Genomic DNA, 24128 nt, shown 5'->3' on the forward strand with positions numbered 1-24128 from the left:
AGTCCCAGCCACTCTGGGCGGCTTCCAACATTTCAGATAGTGCACTGCAAATTTAGTCAATGGAAACCATTGTTTTGCATAGCTATCCTAATATGAGTGACCTGTAAATGTTCTATATCTGTAGGAAAAAGCAGTTGAATGTTAGTACAGGGTATTATAGGGGAAATTGGCCTTGTGTGCCCAGAGTGGCTGGGGAAACCCAGCCAGATGGATGGGGTATAAATGAAACAACACCACCACAACATCCCTCCAAGGATATTGACTGATCCCTGGGATACCTTTAGGGACATTTGAAAGGGTGAATATGACTATTGCTGCTTTTATACTCCATTGGCACTTTTAGACAGGAGTTAAGCAAGGCATAATTTAGAGATGAGTGTATAAAAAAATGGATAACCAATATTGTGCCCTCTAGATAAGGGGTCGGCAACCTAAGGCCCATGGACCACAAGCAGCCCATGGGGGTCGTTTAACCGGCCCACGAGCTGCCTACTTGGCGAGTCCCCCCCCCACGCTGCGCTAAACCGGCACAGCGCGGCACGGGACTTGCTCCCCCGGCGCTGGAAATCATGTCTACACAGATGCCAGAAATTGCAGGTGCACATGCTCACGCACACTCACAGTCTGGCCCACAGACGATCTCCACAGGAGTGAAGCAGCCCAGGTGAGGTAAACCTTGCCGACCCCTGCTCTAGATTGTAAACTACAACTCCCATCAGCCCTGGCCACCATTGTCAGGGATGTTGAATGTTGTATTTGAAAACATTTGGAGGCTACCTCTGGTACAAAGAATAAGGAAGTAATAGAGAAGTTGAAAAGGCAAATCTGAGGGACAGATGCCTGAGAACAGCCTTCAGTTGTTGCATTAAGATTTTATAACCTTTGACTTTTGAAGCTGAGAATATCCGCAGAGTGGAGAAATACAAGCATTCATCAACAAAGAGAGGGAACTTTAAATGGATATGGCATGGAAAAGAAAACCTAGTTGATAGTAGTGGAGAGATGAGTGAAGAAAGGATCAGGAAAAAAGAGTGGCAGAAAACAAAATAAAAAGTGGGGAATGATGAGGGATTGGTGTACTAAAAAGTAAAGCAGTACCACAGTCAAGATGAAACAATACGAAGAAGTCAGAGTTCTCAAATCCATGGTAGAAAGAAGTGAACAAAGTTTTGGGGTGTTAAACTTTTAATGACAAGAGCAAAATGTAAATAATAAACACCCAGACTACTTGGAGAATAAGTGGTTATTTATACAGCCTTTTTTTTTTCTTAGTATATTGTAGCTCCCTGCACTGTATTGTTAATCACTTATGAAATTTTTGAGTTTCACATGCAACTTGTCAAAAAGTTCACTCACCCTCTCGGTGTGGCGGCATTGCAGGAAAGTGGAGGCTCCTCTAAGACTACGATGAGAGAATTCAGGATTGGCATCCTGTCTGGAGCTGGATCCTAGCCTGCACCCAAGATTGGCAGAGTTGACAGTGCAGGAAGGCTTCCCTCTGGTCTGTGCCCTGGCCATTTAAACACCCCGCACCCTGGAGCCCTTACCTGTTTTCCCTCACCGGATTGTCGGGATCATCATTGGAGCTGGTTTTCTTCTTGGATTTGGCACTTTGTCTCTTCATTTGCCACAGCTGTCGCCACACTGCAATCGCTGCTGCCTTTTGCCACCTGAGTGAAATCACTTGAGCTGAAATCACTGGCCATTGCTTGTCAAAAACTGAAGGGTTTTCAGATATTTCACAAAGTTCAGTTATACCTATTTAGATCTAGATTTCTCTGGATCAAAGTTACAGTCTTGCAACTCTAACTGTGGCCATAATCTATCTTTCTTTCTTTCTTTCTTTCTTTCTTTCTTTCTTTCTTTCTTTCTTTCTTTCTTTCTTTCTTTCTTTCTTTCTTTCTTTCCTGTTGTGGTATTTTTTCTCTTTCTAAGTACAAGGCTTAGTTGTATAGAAAACATGTCAGTTGTCTGTGGCTTCCCTTCAACACCATAAGCAAGCAACTTTTCCTCCTCTAACATGCCAAGAATGTTGTGTTCTGTGGTTATTCTGCAAAATGATGATATTTGTCCAAACTGTGTGGTGGTACAAATATCTTCTGGTTTCCAAACTATAGTCTGTTTCCCCCTGTTTTAATAAATGTATGCAAGACACGTGCATGAGTATTTGATGGCATGGAGTTGCACTTTTGCACCACTGAAATGTATAATTATAGTGGCTAATGGAAATAGATAATAGAATATTCGTTGATTCATTTTTGCATTAACTGACATTCTCCAATCCATTGTTCTAAACTTTAATCTGGGTCAATACTTCTAATTCTGTAATAGATGGGGGATATTTTGGGTATGAGGGCGTAATACTGGGGCCTACCATAGCTTCCCTAATGTTGCACCAGACCTGTGTTCCTCTGCTTGCCTCTTGTCTCACGTGACCAGATTGCCTTTCAAAACTTCTTGATTCATAAGCAGGGGGAAATAACTTTCTTTAAAATTGTTCTAACAATGCCATTCTGTTCTGTGAATCAGGTTTAGGATAATTTTTATCATGTTGCTTTTCTGCTAGTGATGACAAGAATCTTGAGCTGCAACGTTTTGTAAACTATCCCTATAAAATTGAGATGCATTTTAACCTGTCTACTTAGCCTTGTCTCTCGACATTTCAGCATCAGCCAACTGTTTTATAAAACTACTATTTGGTTTTTAATAGCTGACTGGCCTCTGTCCAGTAGCGAATTACCTTGGAACTGCATAGGCTCTTAATTCATGTGATCACCAGCTAAATACAAATTGGCTCAAGACAAGAGGTGAAAGTTCATTGGCTTATTTTACCAGTAACATGCTGGTATGGCTTTTGTGTGCAGAACCACATTGAACAACAGCTACTTTAACTCTGCTAGGATAGCTCAATCAGTAGAGCATTCGACTCTTAATCTCAGGATTGTGGGTTTGAGCCCCACATTGGACAAAAGATTCCTGCATTGTAGGGGGTTGGTCTAGATGACAGTCATGATCCCTTCCAACTCTACAATTCTGTGATTCTAACACAGAAGAAAGCAACAGAACACAGCAAATTGGTTTCAGAGTGTATATATGTTCCCCAGCTACAAACTAGAAAGTAGTTTTGTTCAAATAAATGTGGGAAGCCACCTACACTCACACTTCCTACTTCCTCTTAAATCTACCAAACACATTTGCAATACCTGGTGAATTTACATTTTCCCAGTGCTAAGAGAGAGCATATGGTATTGCTTACTGCACTTCAAAAGCATCAGCGTGAAATCTCTGGGTGTTTGCTTAAGTACTCTGAAAGTTTTAAATTTTAAGGCCTAGTTCTCACTGAGGTAGTATTGAATCACAGAATTGTAGAGTTGGAAGAGACCTCTAGGCTCATCTAGTCCTGCCTCAACTAAAGCATCCATGACAGATGGTCATCCAACCACTGCTTAAAAACCTTCAGGGAAGGAGAGCTTACCACCTCCCAAGAGAGTCTGTTCCACTGTCTCTAACAGCTCTTAGTGTCAGAAAGTTCTTCCTGATGTTAAGTCAGAATCTCCTTTCTTGTAACTTGAACCCATCGGTATGGATCCTACCCTCCAGAGCAGGAGAAAACAAGCTTGTTCCCTCCCATACGACAGCCCTTTAGATATTTGAAGATGGCTGTCGTATCTTTTCTCAGTCTCCTCTTTACCGGGCTAAATATGCCAACTCCCTCAACCGTTCCTCATAAGGCTTGGTTTCCAGATCCTTGATCATCAAAGTAAAGCAACCCGTATCTTATTCTATTTCAGATAGCAGGTGGGGGTCCAGGTGAAAATGCTTCTTTGTATGAAGAGATTCCCTAGATGCAGGAAATATGGCAGTGTCATGGGTTATAGCTCTGCCCAGCCAAGTTGCCACTACTCCTTTCAACAACGTGCTAGTTTTGTATGTTCGCTGAATTTCTTTGCTGTCAGAAGTGGTACAGCACAGATACAGATTTATGGCTTAGATTTACCAGTTGCACTAAGATCTCTGTGCTGAAAACTGGGAATAGTGTGTAAGGCAGTTGTTTATTTGTTTGCTTTATTGCCCACCCTTCACTATAAGCTCCCAGGGTGGGTCATAACTATTTAAAAGGCAACATTAAATGCAGTTTAAAACTGCTACACTATGACAATTTGCCAGCGGTATTGCAACAATATGGTTTGGGTATTGCGCTTGTGGCTTACCATTAATGTGCGGGTGACTTTTAATTCATTCTCCCTGGTGTGAGTGGAAGCAACAAACCACTGACTTAGTGCTGCATCCAGAATGAGGAGTCGTGGTTTGTTTTACTCCCTGGCTTCTTGATCATGATTTGTTTAAGCAAAGCCAATCACATACCTTGGTTTGGCATAACTAGTCAGACATCATAAGTTGCTAGTGCGATGGGAGGAGCAAAGCAAATATGATCTATGCATGCAAGGTGAGCTGCTAACTAAGGTTTACTGTGCTATGTGAAGGCAGCCTCTGTGCTTGTTTGCTTGGATAAGAAACTGGAGGGTGGCACACAGTGTGGCTTAATAGGATATGTGTTAGTCTGTACCACGTCTTCAGATGATGTGCTAAACGGTGCCTAGACTAACATGCATCTGGTTCCATGCAGAGATGTGTTTGTAGGCTTATCTTTTGCTGCAGATGGTTATGTAGTGATTCTTCTAAACAAAGCTATCAGCACTGTATGCGTCTTCCTCGCTCCCCCCTCCCCAGAATCTGATTGCATATCAACATTTATCAGTCCAACATCCATCAATAATCCATTAATGCCTTCAGTCTTATGTAATATAAAGATATATCTATTTTGCATAGGTTAAATTTAGCAGAGTAGAATGTATCACATTTTTGGCAAGCTGCCTGTTTCATGAAACTGATTTTTTGCCTTCTTACTTCCTCTCTTCCATTCTTCCCTTATCCCTCCCTTATAAGATGCCTAGATACTGGGGGTGGGCAAATTATGACTTTGCCACATTGATATTTATTTATTTATAAAACATCCATTGCTCACAAAGCTCAACTTTTATGTTCAGTCTACATGCCTGCCGTGCACCCTGGTTGCCATAGCAAAGTGGAAAAGCTCTAGTTTTCCGTGTAATCTGTTTCCTCAAAGAAGCCGAGCTTTTCTCAAATTCTAAAGTAGCTTTTCAAAAATGGCATTGATAAGAGTTGGTAAAACAGTAATACAAAACATTTCTCCTCCAGTGTAATATACTGGAATGTTGTGTGTGTGTGTGTGTGTAAATCCTGCAATTGCTAGGGGCCTGTTTCAGTCAACAATTTAGGATTACTGCTTAATAGTTCTATTATTGCACTTAAAAAGGAAATTTCTTCAACTGGACAGTAGGCCAATGCTATCTTTTCAAAATATCTAGCACATGAGTTATATATAGAGTAGTTAATGAAGACTGAATGTCAATGGCAACCTTATGGCATGGTGGCAAAGTTGTAAACTTGAAGTAGTACAGTATATCTCACAGAGGCCTAGCATGTGCTGGGCTGGGGACCCCTCTCCCCAGGTGCATCTTTTTGAGAGGGCATAACCAGGTGCCCCCATGACAGGCTCCCTTGTTGAGGCCGGAACCGTGGGGAGGGAAGCCGCACCTGGGCTGGGCCTGATGCCACTCATCTGACTGGGTTGCTCTAGCCAGTCTGGGAGGCGTCCATCAAATCAAACACATTGATTTGTATGAAGGAGAAGTTGGCAATTCAGTCCTTGGCATCTCCATTTAAAAACTCTTGAGGCAGCAAAGACATTTGCCTACGACTTTGGAAAACTGTTACCATTTAACAGTAGACAAGATTGGACTTGATGGACTAGTAGCCAGGCTATAAAGCAGTTTTATATGTGCAGGGAAGGGCTGTAGCTCAGAACACAGCATGCAGAAGGTCACAGGTTCAGTCCCCAGCATCTCCAGATAAAGCTTGGGGACCTTGTCTCAAACCCCAGAGAGCTGCTGCTAGTTAGTGTAGTGTAGAGGCAGTACTGAACTAGGAGGGCCAATGGCCTGACTTTGGTATAAGGCAGCTTTCTACATTCCAGCTGGGTTAACAGTGACTTTGAGATTTATGAACATGGACCAGAGCCCAAAGGGCCACTTTAGGTGTGCTCAGAAGTTTTGGACCCCAGCGGGGTTCTTCTGAATGGCAAACCCAAATGCTGTTTTGCAGAGACAAAGTAGTGTACAGGATAGAGTGACTTGGAGGAGCACCAAGATTGCAGTTTCAAAAGTAATTTGGCGTAATGCAAGAGTGGCTTTTGCTAGGAATATTGAATCCTCAGACCTCCCTGAATATGCAGATCTAGTTGCACTCTTCTTTGGATCGAGTTCATCATATATTTGGATCCTGGGAGGAACTGTACTATTTGGGTAAATTGTTTTTGTGGATTATATTTAAGCATTGTTGTTTCTCTCTCTTTCCAATGCCTGCTGCTTGCCCTCATTCCTGTTACTTGTAGATTTCTAGATGCAGAGCCCTTTGTCTAAACATCACAATGGAGAGTATTATATGACTATCATCTCTAGTCTTGTTTATCTTATCTTGCCTGACAACAGGATTTGTCCTTCCCTCCGTCTTGACTACTTATGCTGCATACAGCTTTCATGGTTGTATAATTGAAAAGCTAGTTAAGAAATTAAAGTTATCTTGCCTAACCCATTACTAATCAGTACAGAGAAAGAATCTTGCATACAGTATAAGATAGCACAAACTAATCTATTTTGAAAGCTGTTTTGGTTGTGCACCACTAACAAAGAGATGAGGAATGAAGCCCAGATAAAACAAGCAAATGCTCTAGCAACTAATAATTTACTACAGTGGAATAAACTCTACTTTTATTAACTTGAGTTATTCCCTGTTGACTTAAATTATAAGCTGATTGCAGCCAAAGTGTTTTGTTTTTACCAGAGGTTGTTAATTCAAATGCCAAAATATCACAAACTGTGTGAACAGTGAACCCAAATTCTCCATGTGGAACTACCGTATTTTTCGCTCTATAGGACGCACTTTTTCCCCTCCAAAAATTAAGGGGAAATGTTTGTGCGTCCTATGGAACGAATGCAGGCTCCTTGGCTTCAGCGAAAGCAACGCAAAGCCTCCAAAGCGCAGAGGGAACACTCCCTCCGCGCTCCGGAAGCTATGCGTTGCTTTCACTGAAGCCTGGAGAGCGAGAGGGGTCGGTACCCCTCTTGCTCTCCAGGCTTCAGGGATAGCTGCCTGAAGCCTTTGGAGCGCAGTGGGACTGCACGCTGTGTTCCAAAGGCTTCGGGTTCCTTTTGCTGAAGCCAGGAGAGCAAGACTCTCCCGGCTTCAGCAGAGAGGAAGAGCTGCACAGCGCCCCTTCAGCGAAGCGGGAGGAGAAATGGAAGGGGCTCCGTTTCTCCTGCCGCTTCGCTGAAGGGGCACTGAGCAGAGAGGGGGAATTTTTTTTTTCTTGTTCTCCCCCTCTAAAACAAGGTGCTTCCTATGGTCAGGTGCATCCTATAGAGCGAAAAATACAGTAATAAGCTTTAAATGGCTTATTTTTATTTTTTGTTCTGATTTTCCTTTTTTTAAAATAATTTTTGCTAAGTGCCATGGGTACTTAAGGGCAGTATTCCAAGAAATAAATTGGCAAATAGATCAACAGCACTTCTGTCAATTTTGCCATTATTATCTGATAACTTCTTGTGCGTGCACATTTCTATTTGCACTTGATGCCAGAATTGCCAGCTTTGTTTTTTAATTGACTTTCTTAAATTTGAGGGTTTGTGTAGTTCTACCTATACACACTAACTTGGTACAGTGAGCTGGTTCAGCCAATTATATATTGTTCTTGTCTTGGCTTATTAAATTAAGTATTTCACACAGTTTTGAGTAAACTGCAATTTTAACCTGGAAGTCTCTAATTAACCATAATCTTCCCTTTCCATTCAAATTTGGGGATTATTTTATACTTTGAAATATTGTTTTTGTATTTTGACTTGTTAGCCACCTTGAGTCCTCAAAAAGTAGACTGGTTATATGATTTTAAAATAAATATGTAAATAAGTATAGTTTCCATCTTCAGAAAAAGCCAGGATATTGAAACCACAATTTGAACTTGGTTTAATATCCTGGGCTTCTTGTGAATCTGGTAACCAAGTTTCCTGGTTGAGACAAAACAGGAAACTGGTTAATTGAATACTTCCTGGTTACGCTATGAAGAGATAAGATAAGGGTTTGCATGCATGGACAAAATACTCATTGATATCTTAGCTTATTAAGCCAACATTTCATTGTCCTTGTAGGAGGGGCAAGGTAGTATGAAAAATATAAGATCATGGAAGCACCCCAGCTATGGGGTTAAGAAGCAGTTTGGTGTTTATAGTCACAAGAAACCAGTGGAAAAGCTTTCTTTGGAAGAACTGGACATGGTGGAACGGATTAATTTCTTTCCTGAGCGCAAATCATCCTGTGTATGAGATAAGCCAACAGGTGTAACGTATGCCAAACCAGTTGCTATGGCAACAGCCCAGTGCTATCTATATAAATGATTAAGGTATGTCAATCAGTGAGTCTGTCCATGAGTCAGAGTCTGTGTTACATCTTAGAATTGCTAGAGCAACAGAAATGCTTTCTGCTTGTATATATCAGTATCTGTATGTATCTGCAAAGCCTACAAGCTGTATGTATATATCAACATCTGGAACAGTATTACTGAGATCCTCTCTTCTGCAGCAGTTCCTGTGAAACTGCCAGTCTGAACACATTCCTACCTTCTATAGCGCTTTTCAGTGGCTTGTGGTTATCTCAGCAACAATGCTGACATATTTAGGGTTGAATAGAGGGTTTCATCATATCTAAATACTGAGCTTCAAGGCATAACAGGTGGCCTTGGTGGTGCAGAGTGCCTTCTGTCCACTTTGGCAGGTGGCCCAACTGCACCCCTATCTGGACAGGGATAACCTAACTTCTTTTATCTTTGCTCTGGTAAGCTCTAGGTTAGATTACTGCAACATGTTATGTGTGAAAATTGCTTAGGATCTTGGTGGACCCCTTAATAATTTTTCTGCCTGTTGTAGCAATCGTATTGTTGCATTATTTTTGCATTAAAATGTGAATTCCAATAATTCAGATCGTTATACAATAGAATTCTGTGTCTTTCTGACTCCTAATCCTCTCTCTACCCCTTTCTAGTCACTTCCTCTCTCCCATCACTTCTGGTCCATCTCTGAGCAGCTGCTGCTGCTGTTCACAGTTGCTCTGTGCCTATCCTTCACTGACAGGCCGTGGGCCACCAGAATGAAATTTGCTGACCAATTTCAAAGAAACTGGGGCAAGGTTGAGGTGGTGCACAACTTGTTGGTGGCTACTGATGGCTGCAGAAGTCAACAAGTGGGTGGTTCCTTCTTCCTCTCATTCTCCTCTTCAAAACCAGGAGCCCACTTGAGCCCTGTGAGAAAGGATGTAGACATTGCACAGTGTTGCTGTTTTGATCACCCTATACCAAACACTGCTCCTGGGTTGGGGGGCAGTGTTCTTTACCTGGAGGTCATATTGTAATGTCTGAGGGTTTATTGTGTTTTAAGGAGGAGGAGATGGTTTGGGAATATGGTCTTGCCAGTTATTGATTGTGATGATGCTTTTGTTTTAATTGTAAGCTGATCTGATTGTGATTTCGTTTTATAACATTTCAGAGGTGTTGTACCCTAGAATATACCTGTGGAATTTGGGTTTGGGAACGACTAACACTGAGAGTGGGACCCAGGCTGTTATGACATGCTGCCTTAACCTTGGCCTTGATTGTGGATGGGAGGAAAGAATAGCAGGAAAGTAGGGTTGGGGCTGAAACTTTCATTCCCTACCCTGCCCATCAAACTTAATGGACATTTTGTTTGTATGTTATAAATAGAAGAACCATTGTTTACAATCCTCCAATTCAATCTAACTTTCATATTGAGGCAACCCTACAGTAGTATTAAAAGTGCCTTTAAATTATAGAGGCAAAGCTCGTGAAGCCTCTTTGTCTATGTATAATCTATAATCTGACAGTGTGGAGTCACAAAGATGTTATTTCAGGCAGAGACGAATGGATAACTGCTCAAAACATTTGCGTAGCTTCCTCTCCTCTGTAATCATAAATTAGAAAGCCATATTGTTGTGTGTATTTGTGAAAGATTTTATCAAGTCCCACAAAAGTGAGTATATAATTTCACTTCCCAATTGCTGAATAGAAAAAAGGGATTAAAATAGTTTGAAACCTGTTTTAGATACATTCAGTGTGTATAGGTATATTGATAGCCATCATGACTAGAGATAGTTGGATGATAGATAGATGATTGGGCTATCTATGATTTCCAGTATGCCTCTGAATGCCATTTCCTGGGGAACGCAAGCAAGAGAGTTAGGTTGCACTCATGCCCTGCCTTGGGATTTGCAGAAGCATTTGGTTAGCCACTGTGGGAAAAGGATTCTGGTTTAGGTGGCCTTTGGTCTGATCCAGCAGGGCTTTAAAAAAAATATTCTTAGGGCAGAAGTGATTGCTTCTGGATGCAGAAGTTCCATTTAGCAATGGAACCAAAACTAAATTCATTGGTAAAAATGCTTCCAAAGTTAGTAGCTTCAGATGGCTCCAGGAAATTAGCAGAACCGCATTATGCAGAGGAAAGTCAGAAGGCCACAGGGAATGACAGTGCTTTATACTCCTGTTATGTGGATGATCATTAGGTTTTGATGAGATCCTTCTATTTTTCTCCTAAAAGAAGCAAATTGGAATATGACTGAAAGCTGCATTATTTTACTACACTTGCTTTGAATCTCCAAATCTATCATTTCATGCTGCCCTTAAATATTTTATATTCTACTGTTTTGTAACTGAAGTTCATAATGTCCTCTTAATTGTTAGCCTTTGTTTATCATTCTTTTGAAATGCTAGTGGGGAAATAATATCTCACAGTTCTTCTTACTCAAGATTACTGCCTTTAAAAAGTGAATAAACAGTATCTTTTAATGGGATGAGCATTCTTGAAATGATTAAGTATGTATCAACTATCTGTAGAATGTTGAGAGTACACTTTGCAAGTTTGTAAGCTTGTTTTGAAGCAACTGTTAATTTTGGGTACAAAGTATTCACATTTTCAGGATCGTCCCTTCTTTTCATACTATTTCTTTTTTTAAAATATATATGTTAAAATATACATTTGTTTAACAAATGGTAATTAAATGTATGCATTAAGCTAAAACAATTAATGTCCAATTTATAAAAAGCAATTGCACATATTTAACAAATCATTCCCTCCCTCCCCCAAGATGTAATTGTTACTCTTCATTAAGTGTAATTAGACATGATTTTGTATCTACAGCTATTGTGGATGATGCACGGCTTTCAGCGGAGGAAATGGATGAAAGGCGACGTCAGAATATCGCTTATGAGTACTTATGCCACCTAGAGGAAGCAAAAAGGTAATAATGACATTCCTTAAGTATATTAAAATCAACCTGTTGAGGCTTCTGTCTTAAAAATTTAGCATGAATGACATGTTGGTGTGGTTTACTTATAGCACTAAACCAGCATTTTACTGTCCTGGTCCCAAGCCCCAGATGTGGTTTTGGGCAGCAAGCCCCTTCAGTCCCTGCCAGCACTGCCATGCATAGCGATAGACCCACGTGCTCCACCTTCCTGCTCCTCTGCCCACAGGATACAACCTGAGTTTTATAAATCTCTATATAATGGGTATGATTCATCTAAGGAATCCACCCTGTCAGTGGAAGTCCTGTGCAAAGGTTTCCTGCCTCTCCTCTCTCAGTGCCCCTGAAATTGGCCCTGTGGGGGTTGAGTGAACCCACAGAACAGCATGCAGTGGGCGGGTAGGGGATCATTCCATCTGGCAAGCGTAGCTGCTTGCACAGATGGAATGTTCAATGTAGTGCCATGTTGAATTCCACCCAGAGTCTCCAAATGAGTCCCTAAGGCAGCCCTCATTTCATATTTCCTACTTGTATGGGGCTGATCCATTTCCATTGCATTATTAGTAGCTGAAACTTCTGCATGATAACACTAGTTGGGATGGTTGGAACTTAATATGGCTGTATCATTTTTTTATTATTGGCATTATAACAATTGCAAGATGTTTGTGGTAATGGCCCACTTAGACATCAACATGTGTGTAAAGTTAGTACTGTATTATGTTTGCTTCAGTGTGCATAGTTCCCTACTCAAAATTTAATTTATTTACTTTCCATTCTGTTTTTAAGTTGAAGAGAACCTCTTTCTCTACCGACTTTAAGTAGGGTTGCCATATTTCAAAGAGTGAAATTTTGGACAGAGCTTTTTTTTGGGCAGAGTTGTTGAGCTTTGGGGGGGGGGTTATTGAGCTACTGCTGACATGGGCTGCCATATGTATGGATTTTCCCGAACATTTTACCCATTTCTGCCTGGATACAGCTGATGACTGCAGTGCTTTCTTTTGAATATGAATAAAGGAACTTTGTATACATTTGTATAAGTTTCTCTAGCTCTTAGACCACTTCTGTTCAATAAAACTTATGAACGTGTTAAGTTCATTGTTCAGAAAAAAATCCATCTAAAAGTGTAAACATTGAGATTCCTTTGCTTCTGAAATGTCATAAACTGCTATTTGCATGCTTGGGAAGAATTGTTAAACAGGATTGACAGTTACTGTCCGCAGTAGCCCTATAGCCGCCAATTACATTGTCTTAAGATGTAATAAAGACTTACATTATATTTGAAGCTCCTCTTACTTTTCTGGTCTGCTTCCTATTCCTAGTATGGACTCAATAAGCTGCATTTCTTCAAAAACTCAGTTCCATAGCATGGAGTAATTAGGAGAGTGTTATTGTGGACACTATCCAGTGAATGTCCATGAAACTCTTGCAGCAGCATCTCAATAGGCTAAAGCAGAGCTTCCCAAATTTGGGTCTCCAGCTGTTTTTGGACTACAGTTCTTATCATCCCTGACCACTGGTCCTGTTAGCTAGGGATTGCTGGGTGATAACGCCAAGGCCTGGTGCCTCCCCCGCCAACGTAGCATCGCCTGGGATTCATCACTCTGGTCTCCCGTCACGCTGATGTGGCCCATATCCAGGGACATGACCACACGATTAGCAGAGTTCAAAACAGAAGCTCAGCCTTGAGGAGTAACATCTAAGCCTAATTTATTGCAAAATAAATCAAACGTAACAGAACAAAGAAAACATGGCTTCTCTCTCTGTCTTTCTTCCTTGGAGAGAGAACTGCAAAAGCAAAAGCTATACAGAGCGGAAACAGCGTATCTCAGTTTCCTCTCACAAGACTCCAGTGCTGGAATGTAAACAGACATGTGACATGTAACAATCCCACACATCTGCAGCTCAGGAGGAATGGAATTCTCAACAGGGATGATGCGAGTTGAGTGGGACTTTGAATCCAGGACTGTTCTCTTATAAACAAGTTAAAAGGTAAAGGACCCCTGGATGGTTAAGTTCAGTCAAAGGCGACTATGGGGTGCGGAGCTCATCTCGCTTTTCAGGCTGCGTTTCAGTCCACAGACAGCTTTCTGGGTCATGTGACCAGCAAGACTAAACTGCTACTGGAGCACGGAAGACTGACGAGTGCCAGTGCGCACGGAAATGCCATTGACTTTACTGCTTCAGTGGTCTGCTTTTGAACTGCTAGGTTGGCAGAAGCTGGGACAGAGCAACAGGAGCTCACCCCATACTAGAATCTTAATTGGTAGTGGTTGTCCAGACCTTTGTCCTAAGGCAAGATATTCTGTACCTAAAAGATTGCTTCATAAAAGCGTCTCCAGCTTTCTTCTTAAACTAGTAAGAATATTCCAAAACATCACTAGATGGTTCATTCTAGCACTGAGCTGTTTTTAAATTGGAAAAAATTCTTCCTATTTTCACCTTCTGTGACAGACAATTCTTCTAGGTCTCCTATCAATTCTTTCCAGTGTTTTGACATCCTCCTTGAATTGTGGCTGCTAAACTGAATGCAGTATTCTACCTTTTCAGCAGGGAAGTATTGCTATTGATCGCCATGCTTGCATCCAGAAATTTGACTGTGCATTTCAAAGTGCCTCAGTTAATTAATAAGCCAACGTGGGTGTGTGTTTGTACTTTCAGCTGCTTTGTAAATTCCTGTCAACATTCTTCTTGTATTGTGGATTTAATGAGAGAATTTTTCTGGGCTGAATTTGAAAGGGGAACTGTGGTGTTAATGATGGTGCTCCTGTAAACAGTGCTGTCTGTTACATTTTTACATTTACTAAAGAATAGGAAAGCAGTCTTTAAACATAGCAAGCCGACTGTAACCTTGTGGGGATAAAATTTGATCTTAAAACACAATTTATTCCATTTCATAGAGGCTGGAGCGAAACATCTGCTGAAGGTGTAATTCAAATCAGAAATGGCTCGGTGCTATACTGTTTCCTCATAATTTACTGGTTTTAAAGTCAGTTCTCAAAAAGGTCACTTGAATAATGTAAAGAAACCTTTAAAATTGCAGGGCAGAAAGTAATATTCTCAGGTGTTTTATAAAATGTCGGAAAAACCAACCACAAAACTGCAAAAGCACTATTGGCAGGCAAAAAATAATAATGAAATAAAGTAAAAGTCCAGGTGCTTGAAATGTGATTTATTCTATGCCCAAAGTGTTTCAGAACAGATCCATCCTCAGGGGCATATTTTTAGCAACCATCCTATCCATGTGCATGTGCCACTGTTGAGACATGGGGCATTAGTCTTATCTTATTTCAAGCACCTAGAGTTTCCTTGTCTTTCCTTGTTTATCAAGTGGCTTTTTAGCAAGCAGTTTTTAAAGTTGCCAGGGTAGTTTTGCTTCTTTCCTCTCATTCTTTTTATTAATAGAAGTATGGAATAGAAGGGTATAGCTTTGAGATAAAGTGTTTTAAGTTTTAAATGTGCATATTCTAAGGATCAATGCTACAGCACATTCCCCCCCCCCCCGCAACTCCTTCCCTGAATGCTGTTTATTATGGGTTGGCATAACCTCACTGTATTTAAATCAACAACCATCTGCTCCCGTATTAAAATCTTTCTGCCTGAAGGTCTTCCTATCTGTACCATTGGCCTTGTTTGCACGTCACAGGTTTAAACCATAGGAAAGTTGAACACACAGCAGGCTGATGTATGCTATTGAAATTGAGGGCACTTTGCTCCGCCTCCACTTCTGTTCCTGCCATGCTGCTGGGAGCTACGTCAGGGCCTAGTTTAGTGTTATGTCTTATTTCCTCCAAACAAACTTTGAGCAATAGGCCAAGAACAAATCTTGGTTGCAGTTCAAGGTTTGATGGAGAGAAATAAAATGTGAGGCCGGATTTGGACATAATGCTAAACAAAACCATGGTTCAGTTTAGCTTAAGCAGTGCTTTTTTCGGGGGGGGGCATGGGGGATGCATATCTCTAAACATTTTGTGAATCTCAATTTGGCCTCATTGAGGGCCAGTATTTCAATATGAGCAGGAAAATGAGAGTACCCCTAAACATTTTTTTAGAAAAAAAAGCACTGGCTTTAACTATGGTTTAAAGTGATGTGTGAACTAGCTAAGCCAATGTCTTGTGCTCACTTGCCTGATAACCAAAGAGTTGAGTAGTCTTGGTTGTAGCGCAAGTGAAATCTCATGGACTTGGTGCCCCCTTTGTTGTCAGACCTGAAAATGTTTTTTTTTATTATTATTATTTCAACGGCTTTTAATACTTTAGTTTTTCTGTTTGTTTCTTTTAATGAACTGCTATACATTTATTAATGGTTTGTTTCATAGCTTTTAATTATATTGTGTGTGCTTTCTGTAAGTTGCTATGCCTGCTCTATGAGCAGAAGAATAGGGTACAGATATTAAGCAACATCCTATGCAGATCTTAGCAGAAATAATATTTTTGGAATAAGTGTGGCCTTTGTCTTTTCATGTGTTTGGGTGTTTGTGCAGACAGAGTTGAGTTCCGTCTGCATGAAACATTAGATTTTGGCTCAGTGGTACAGCTTCTCAGTGGTAGACAATACTGAACTAGATGGACTGAGGGTCTGACTTGGTATAAGGCAGCTTCCTTTGTCCTACTAAGGATTTGAAAGACCGTGCTTCTAAACAGAATGCATGCTGTTAGCTGTATTTGGATGCAGGGGCGAACGAAGGCATTGTGACACCCAGGGCGGGGCGTCGTTACATAGTGCGCATGTGTGATGTTGCTACATATGATGCATGCACTGTACATAGCGCCACCGCACATGCGCTGTACATAGCGGTTTGCTGCCAGCGCAGCTCCAGCGCCATACGGACGGTGCTGGGATCCTCTGCTCGTGGCTGCAGCTGCGAACGAAGGATCCTCTACATGCTCGTGGCTACAGTGGCGATGGAGGGATCTCACCGACGTCTGTACGGCAAACTGCTATGTACAGCGCATGTGCAGCGTCATTACATACAATGCATGAGTGTGACGCCTCACATGTGCTGTACATAGTGGTTTGCCGCCAGCGCTGGGATCCCCCACAGCGCTGGGATCCTCCTGCAGCATGATGGCTGTTCACGCCGCCGTGGCAGGGGGCCTTCTTGTCACCCCCGTAGACATGGAACTGGGAGCGCCCCCCCGCCCCCCCATTGTGACGGCACTGTTTGTATGATGAGAGCATTTGCAATGTAAATAAATGTGTGATGTTTGTCTTTCTACAGTGCTCTTCACTGTGTGTGTGTGTGTGTGTGTGTGTGTGTGTAAAAAACCTCTTCAAAACTCATTGTTGAGTGATTATTATTGAACAACTTGCAACAGCAAGTGTTACAACTGATTTTTCTCTCTCCTCACCAATCATTAAAACATGTGAAACATTCTTAAGTACAATCTTATCAGGAGTAAGATTTGACTGTGCCCACTTAAAACTAGTTGAAACTAGGAATGCTGATAAGGTAATTGTAATGTGGCCGTGCAGTTCAACATCTCAAGTTTTATTGCAGTCCTAGCATTGCAAATGCAAACAATTGAAAACATAAGAGGAACTCTGTTGAATCAGACCAAAGGTTCATCTACTCTAGCATCCTGTTTCTCACAGTGCCCAACCAGATGCTTCCAGGAAGCCCACAAGCAGGGCTTGAAAGCAACTACAGTACAGAGGTACCTCGGGTTACATACGCTTCAGGTTACAGACTCCGCTAACCCAGAAATATTACCTCAGGTTAAGAACTTTGCTTCAGGATGAGAACAGAAATTGTTCTCTGGCAGCGCAGCGGCAGCAGGAGGCCCCATTAGCTAAAGTGGTGCTTCAGGTTAAGAACAGTTTCAGGTTAAGATCGGACCTCCGGAACAAATTAAGTACTTAACCCGAGGTACCACTGTACTGTGCCCTCTTCCACTGCTGCTCCCCACTAGCTATTTCTGATTTCTGAACATGGGAGTGTCCCCAGAACCACCACGAAAAATAACCATGGTTTGATCAATTCATCATACAGAGCCAAATGTGGCATATAAAGTACATTTATATCCCAGCTTTTCTCCAAAGGGCTCAAGGTGGAGTGCAAACTTCTCCCTCTCTTCATTTTATCCTCATGACAACTGTGTGAAATAATAGGACTGCAAATTGTATGGATAGGGAAGGTTGCTTTAGTTGCTGTAGAGTGAGGCTATTTTGAATGCTTCTTAGGCCTACTAGTTCACACAAACAGCAGGTGAGGTTGCATAACGGTTCCTTGGTCTTAATACTTTCAGACTGCAGGTGGTGAAATTGCACGGTTGCATACTTCCCCAGGAGGAAAATTTGCTGTCCAGACAAAAATTATATAGCAGTGAGGAGAAGATTAGGCGAGCTTAGGGATGTGCAGAGGTGATTTACAGTACAGCAGCAAGAATTCTGACTACCAATTGTTTAGCAATAATGTCAGAAAGGGGCCTTCCAAATTACGTTAGCCAGCTCCTGCCAACCTAGCAGACATAACTGTGAGATCCATTCTGAAACTGAAAACAAAATTTTGAGCTAGCCATAGAATTCCGTAATTCCAGCCCTGCCATTATTTTGTACCTGGCTCTCGATTACTAAGGTTATAGTAAAGACAGCAGCAGCAAAGTAGATCCTGCAAGCCTGAAATACAGGCAACTCCTGGTCATTGCGCGCTTGAGTAAAATCACATATAATTGGAACACCTGTTGAAAAAGCCTGTGAACACCCTGTTCTGACCCTTTTTATGATGTTGTTGGGTCTGCGTTCCTCGCAATGCGTGGCTACGCACATACCGGACACATCTCAAATGGTCGCTGCCTGTATGCAAGTGCCTGGGCTAATCACAGTGCCAATTTTGCATGCATGAGAGGCAGCAGTCAACCTTTTTTCTAAAGCACACTGTGTTACATGACTGTATATTTGGGGACGCAAGTGGTGCTGTGGTCTAAACCACTGAGCCTCTTAGGCTTGCTGATCGGAAGGTTGGCGGTTTGAATCCCGATGATGGAGTGAGCTCCCGTTGCTCTGTCCCAGCTCTTGCCAACCTAGCAGTTTGAAAGCACGCCAGTGCAAGTAGATAAATAGGTACCACTGTGGCAGGAAGGTAAAGGGCATTTCTGTGCACTCTGGTTTCTATCACGGTGTTCCGTTGTGCCAGAACAACCCGGAATGCTCTTTGTGGACAAATGCAGGCTCCCTCGGCCTGAAAAGCAAGATGAAAGCCGCAACCCCATAGTCGCCTTTGACTGGACTTACCTTTACCTTTTTATAGTTGAAGCTACATGAGGGGGAAATCACAGCTTTGACTAGATTGACTAGGGATTGGACTAGATGACTCTTGGGATCCCTTCCAATTCTATGATTCTATGAGTAGTTTTTGAAATGAAAAGTAACATCCTGAGGATGTGAAGAAGAGCAATAGGGTACTTGGGGATATGAGAATGGTAAGAGCAGGTGTTTTTCCACCAGTTGTATTTTCCACTTGAAATCACTACTCCCAGTCTCTCCCTGGAACAGGGTTCTAGATTCATGTTTGCAAGAGTTCTAAAGTATATAGATTTCTACAAGCGGATAAAACAACCTTGGAGAAGTGACTTTGAGCCTTCACATGGTTCTGCTGATAGCCCTCGTAGCTTTGTAAAGGGAGAATTTCTAAAATTCTAAGGTGTGTTGTGCTCTTTGGTGGTTCTTATGGTCAAGACCATAAGACGTGGGTGGCGCTGTGGGTAAAACCTCAGCGCCTAGGACTTGCCGATTGCATGGTCGGCGGTTCGAATCCCCGCGGCGGGGTGAGCTCCCGTTGTTCGGTCCCAGCTCCTGCCCACCTAGCAGTTCAAAAGCACCCTTAAGTGCAAGTAGATAAATAGGTACCACTGTATAGCGGGAAGGTAAATGGCATTTCCGTGTGCTGCTCTGGTGCCGGTTTGCCGGAGCAGCTTCGTCACACTGGCCACGTGACCCGGAAGTGTCTGCGGACAGCGCTGGCTCCCGGCCTCTAGAGTGAGATGAGCGCACAACCCTAGAGTCGGACCCGACTGGCCTGTACGGGCAGGGGTACCTTTACCTTTATGGTCAAGACCAACCTAGAGCTATTACTGGAATAAAAAGGTGAACCTGAGCACGGCTGCTCTTCCTTCCACTGTGCGAGAAACATGCTATGTTGCTGCTGGCTCCACATTGAACTATGGTATATGTTGCGCTGTGGGGGAGGGAAAACACTTTTTATTTTATGTGTCTGCAAAGAGTCTTGGCTGTACAGAATAAGTTGCTTCATTTTTAGCACTTCTTCCCTATACACCCTCCACCCCATTCTGCTCTGGGTCCTTAGGCAGCAGACTTTGATCTGCTGCCGCTAAATAAATACATTTCTGTGTGTGATCTTTCGGTGACAGAGTCCTAATTTCAACATTTACTCCTGGTTCCTCAAGGTCAAAGTGCCATCACATGATTTATTAGTTACCAAAGGAATTCAGTGGGTAAGAGGTACAAATGGAGGGAAGAAACCACAGGAAGCTTACTGTGTAAAGTTGAATACTGTACTCATTTTACTTTGAATACAAATAAACACATGAACATGACTTAATTTCAAAATGCTTTCAAAATTGTACGTTGGAAATATTGCCATGTAGCTTTTTTGATTTGGATTCAGAATGTGGATTAACTTCTAGTGGTCAGCAGGGAGCAATTTACTCAACTGTATTAACATCTTTCAGCTCATTGAGTAGCTCACTTGTGAGCCTTTTGAATATTTTAATCTCCTTGCAAATTGTCCTGCCATGTTTTCCACAGTTCTTGGCTTGTTGTTGGATGTGCTGTGAATCAACAAATATTTGTATTTTAAACAAGAATCCTGGGTCTGTGCATTTGCTGAAATTCTTGCAAAATTTGTAAGCTTCTGGGGGAGAAAATTGCTTCTGCCTTGTGAGTTGATTAATATGACCCAGAATTCACATCCAGGCAGAACTTGAAGCACTAGGTGTGGGGAGTTGGTGGTACTCCAGAGATGTTCTTGAACAAGATTGGAAGCCCACAAGTTCCCCATCCCTGACTTAGTTAGAAACACACTGTCCTAATCAGAGTGGCATCAGTTTTGAAGTTCTCGCCTACTACTACAGTGCCCTGTTCTTTCTTCTTTCAAAGAGGCATTACCTTCTTTCTCTCAACCCAAACACCTTTATTTTCTCTCTACCTCTTCACTGCCACCCCCCACACCACATGAGCAATGCACAGGTGTGTAGTCTTAAGAATTCAGAGAATCCCAGAATTCAGAGAATCCCAGCATTGTTAACGTAGGAGCCTGGCCCTCTGGGAGAGCTGAAATTTAATGGCAAAAATGCTAAGACTGGAAATGGGAGGCTATTGCAAATGATCCAGAAATTCATTGTTCTTGAACTGTTGTCTCCAAGTCGACACAAGACTTAACAAGGGCTGATTCAAGGTTTTGTCTTTTTTTTTTCATCTAAGGTTAACAATTTAAGAATAAGTATATTGTGAAGTAATTACAGCATGTCCACCAACTTGAGCCTGGCATCCGTAGTGTTCTTGAAATGATATGGGAAGCCTGTTGATTTATGCAGTTTATAATTGTCCAAAGTATGTTAATTGCCGGCGGCTAAAAGAAGCAAACTAGGTCATGAAATTACCAGTGTGGGCATTGGTACTCGCCAAGCTTCCTGCCCTTGTTCTCCCACATTCAGACCATGCAAGAAAATTAAACTCATTGCTAATATAATAAAACTTGCACAGTTTTTGGACAGCTTCTCTGTGAGTTGGTTTCCAGAGGAACACTTTTTCTTTCTTGATCTCTACTAGAGATCATGAAGAAACTATGATAAAGAGTAGGCAGAGTTCAAAGTACATGCCTCTAATGAAGCGAAGCATATTCCTGTGAATATCATGACAACTGAAGAACTTGGCAAGCTTTCCCCAGTTATAAAGCTATGATTCCTGGAGTTAGCCTGTTGTGTTGGTTTTTTTTTAAAATGGTCCTGTCCTGGATTTGACTATGGTGCAGCTCCAGTTCCATGTATTGAATTTTCCCTAACATGTTTTTCAGTTGTTGTGACCTGAAGAAATGGACAGGACACTTGGAGCAGTGAGGCCAACCACATGTCTGCTCAATCTGTTCATCAATGTTTGGGAAATCTAGCAGGAGAGGATTGACTGGGTGGGTCCCTGACATGGTTCAAACATTTTTGAGAAGATTGTGCTCACTGCCTTGAAAGGGGTCGTAGAGAGCCCCCTCGGGAAGTGGACCTCCCTGAATCTAGAGCTTTTTAGAAAACTGCCACCCACTCTCAATATTTCATTCCTGGGCAAGGTGTTCGAGTGGGTGGTGACCAGCCAATTGCATGTGTTCCTGGCGGATATAGATTACCTTTCCCCATTTCAGTCTGGCTTCAAGCCTGCTCTAAGCACTAAAACAGCTTTGGTTGCCCTGACTGATGAGCTTTTTCCATAGAGAGGCTGTTGTGCAACCCTGTTGGTTCCTCTTGATCTCTCAGCACTTTTCGACACCGTTGACCATGATGTCATGGAGAGAATCAAGGATGGGAGTTGGAGGCACTGTATTACAGTAGATTTGCTCCTATCTTGCAAGGTTGCTACCAAAAATTAGCATTAAGAGACTATTGATCCAACCCCATGGTTTTGGAGGTGTGGGATTCTGCAGATGTCTATTCTGTCTCCTATGCTATTCTGTATCCATATGAAACCATTTGGAGCTGTCATCTGGGGATTTGGAGCCTAGTTTTATCACCATTCTGATGACAGGAGGCCTATCTCTCCATTCCATCTGAATTGGGATACACAGTAAAGGTGATGCCTAGTGGCAGAGATGGGCTGGATGGGTGGCCAAAACTGAGGTGAATCCTGGTGAGGTAGAAGTGGCCTTTGTGGTCATAGTTGCCTATATGCAGATTGGGCTGGTCCACCAGTTGCAGTTGTTTCTAGATTGGCCTCAGTCGGTAATTCTCTAGTTCCCTTCCATCTGGACTACTACAGTGTACTCTTTGTGGGGCTACATTTGAAGCTGGTTTCTGGAAGCTGCAGTTAGTGCAGAACACAGCTGCTGGGTTGGTAAATGAGCATTCCAATGGGGACCACGTTTCACCAGTACTGAATGTGCTGCACGGGCTCTCAGTGAGCTACCTGGCCTAATGCAAGAAAATAGTGCTGGTGAGCGAAGCCCAGAAGAACTTGGATCCAAGTACTTAGACGATTGCCTACACCAAATAAAGTATTTTAACCTTGTAATTGGCAGGGGAAGTCCTGTTGGTAGTATCACAGATGTGTTACCTGACTGCATAGTCTAGTGCAGCCCTGATGTAGTTATCTGCCTAAACCATATTTTGTGTGTCTTGCCAGACTATTGACAAAGGTTTAGCCCCTTGGTTCTCAGTGGTAGTGAATGTGGAATAAATCTTCATAGGTCTCATGCAGCAGAAGCAGCACATGGCTTGAGTTTGAACCCAGTGATTTTTTTGCTTTTAGGTTGTCTTCAAAGGTTCAAAGCTCAGCATACTTGAAATGATTATGGTATGGTATCATATGTCAACACCAATGCAGAACACTCATTTACTCTATGCATCAAGGGCCACTCCCTGTTGGGAAAGCTAATCTTGCAGAATTCCTTATTTGCGCAAGTATTTATCTGCAATAGTTCTTGGTCAATACCTATATCCAGTCAGATGACAGACACAGAAGCCTTTCTCACTTTATTGTTATACTAGAACTTGGATGCTGGAATATGCAGGTTAGATGAAAGGAGGCACGTCTGGAATTTGCTTCCACAAGATGTTGCAATGGCCACCATCTTGGATGGTTTTAAAAAGATGTTAGACAAATTTGTGGAAGGTTGGAATATAAAATTACAAAATGCTACTAGCTGTGATTGCTGCGTGCTACATGTAGCACTGATACTGTTGGTAAGGAATCAGATGACTAAATGCTCCTCTGTACAAATAATAATAATCTTCATCTAGAAACCAGTGTGTTGGTCAGAAGGGGGTGTCGTTTTCTTCCTGATAAGTTTATTTTCTATGGAAATATTTTTATGCATGGAGGAGCAATCAACCTATGACTTTACTACCTCAGTGAGAAGTAGGCCTAATTAAGCTTGTTTAGCGCAGTGACATTTTATGAGATAGGGAAGTTCCTGGAGCAAATTTCACATTGGCCATGAACTTACTTGGCTCCTTTATGCCAGTCAAAGTTGTCATGCTTCTTCATAAGCAATATGGAAATAATTGGGATAAGGGATATTTGTGAAGACCTGTTGTTGAACGCTCAGAATGCATTACATATATGCTAACAAATATTACATATTAATCCTAACTCATGATGTTTCTGTAGATCAAGGGTAGGGAATCACTTTTGACCCAGGGCTGCGTTCTCTTCTAAGCTAGTGGTGGGTGAGGCCAGAAGGAAAAGTAGAGAAAGAAACAAATTTAATTTCACCTCTTGGAAGGTATGTTTATTTCAATGCACACTCACACATCCATTGCCATTCAAGCAAGCAAGAATCATTAGTTGTTGTTAATCTCCTTCTGTAGTTATATCTCAAGGCGATGTACAAAATATAATACAGTCATACCTCATGTTATGAATGCTTCAGGTTACGTGTTTTTGGGTTGCAGACCGCGGGAAATCCAGAAGTACCGGAATGGGTTACTTCTGGGTTTCGCCGCTCGTGCATGTGCAGAAGCGC

General features: G+C 42.0%; 1 protein-coding gene across 2 annotated transcripts in view; it reads left to right on the plus strand.

Annotated features, from left to right (window-relative positions):
• Positions 1-24128, plus strand: part of IQGAP2 (IQ motif containing GTPase activating protein 2) — a 121320-nt gene that overhangs the window by 13669 nt on the left and 83523 nt on the right. For both annotated transcript variants that reach the window (XM_081929336.1, XM_081929337.1), the window contains exon 2: positions 11340-11439. In XM_081929336.1, the coding sequence (XP_081785462.1) occupies positions 11340-11439 (100 nt within the window). The remainder of the gene's footprint in view (positions 1-11339; positions 11440-24128) is intronic.

Source organism: Podarcis melisellensis (genome assembly GCF_964234715.1).
Source record: "Podarcis melisellensis genome assembly, chromosome: 11".
Classification (NCBI taxonomy): domain Eukaryota; kingdom Metazoa; phylum Chordata; class Lepidosauria; order Squamata; family Lacertidae; genus Podarcis; species Podarcis melisellensis.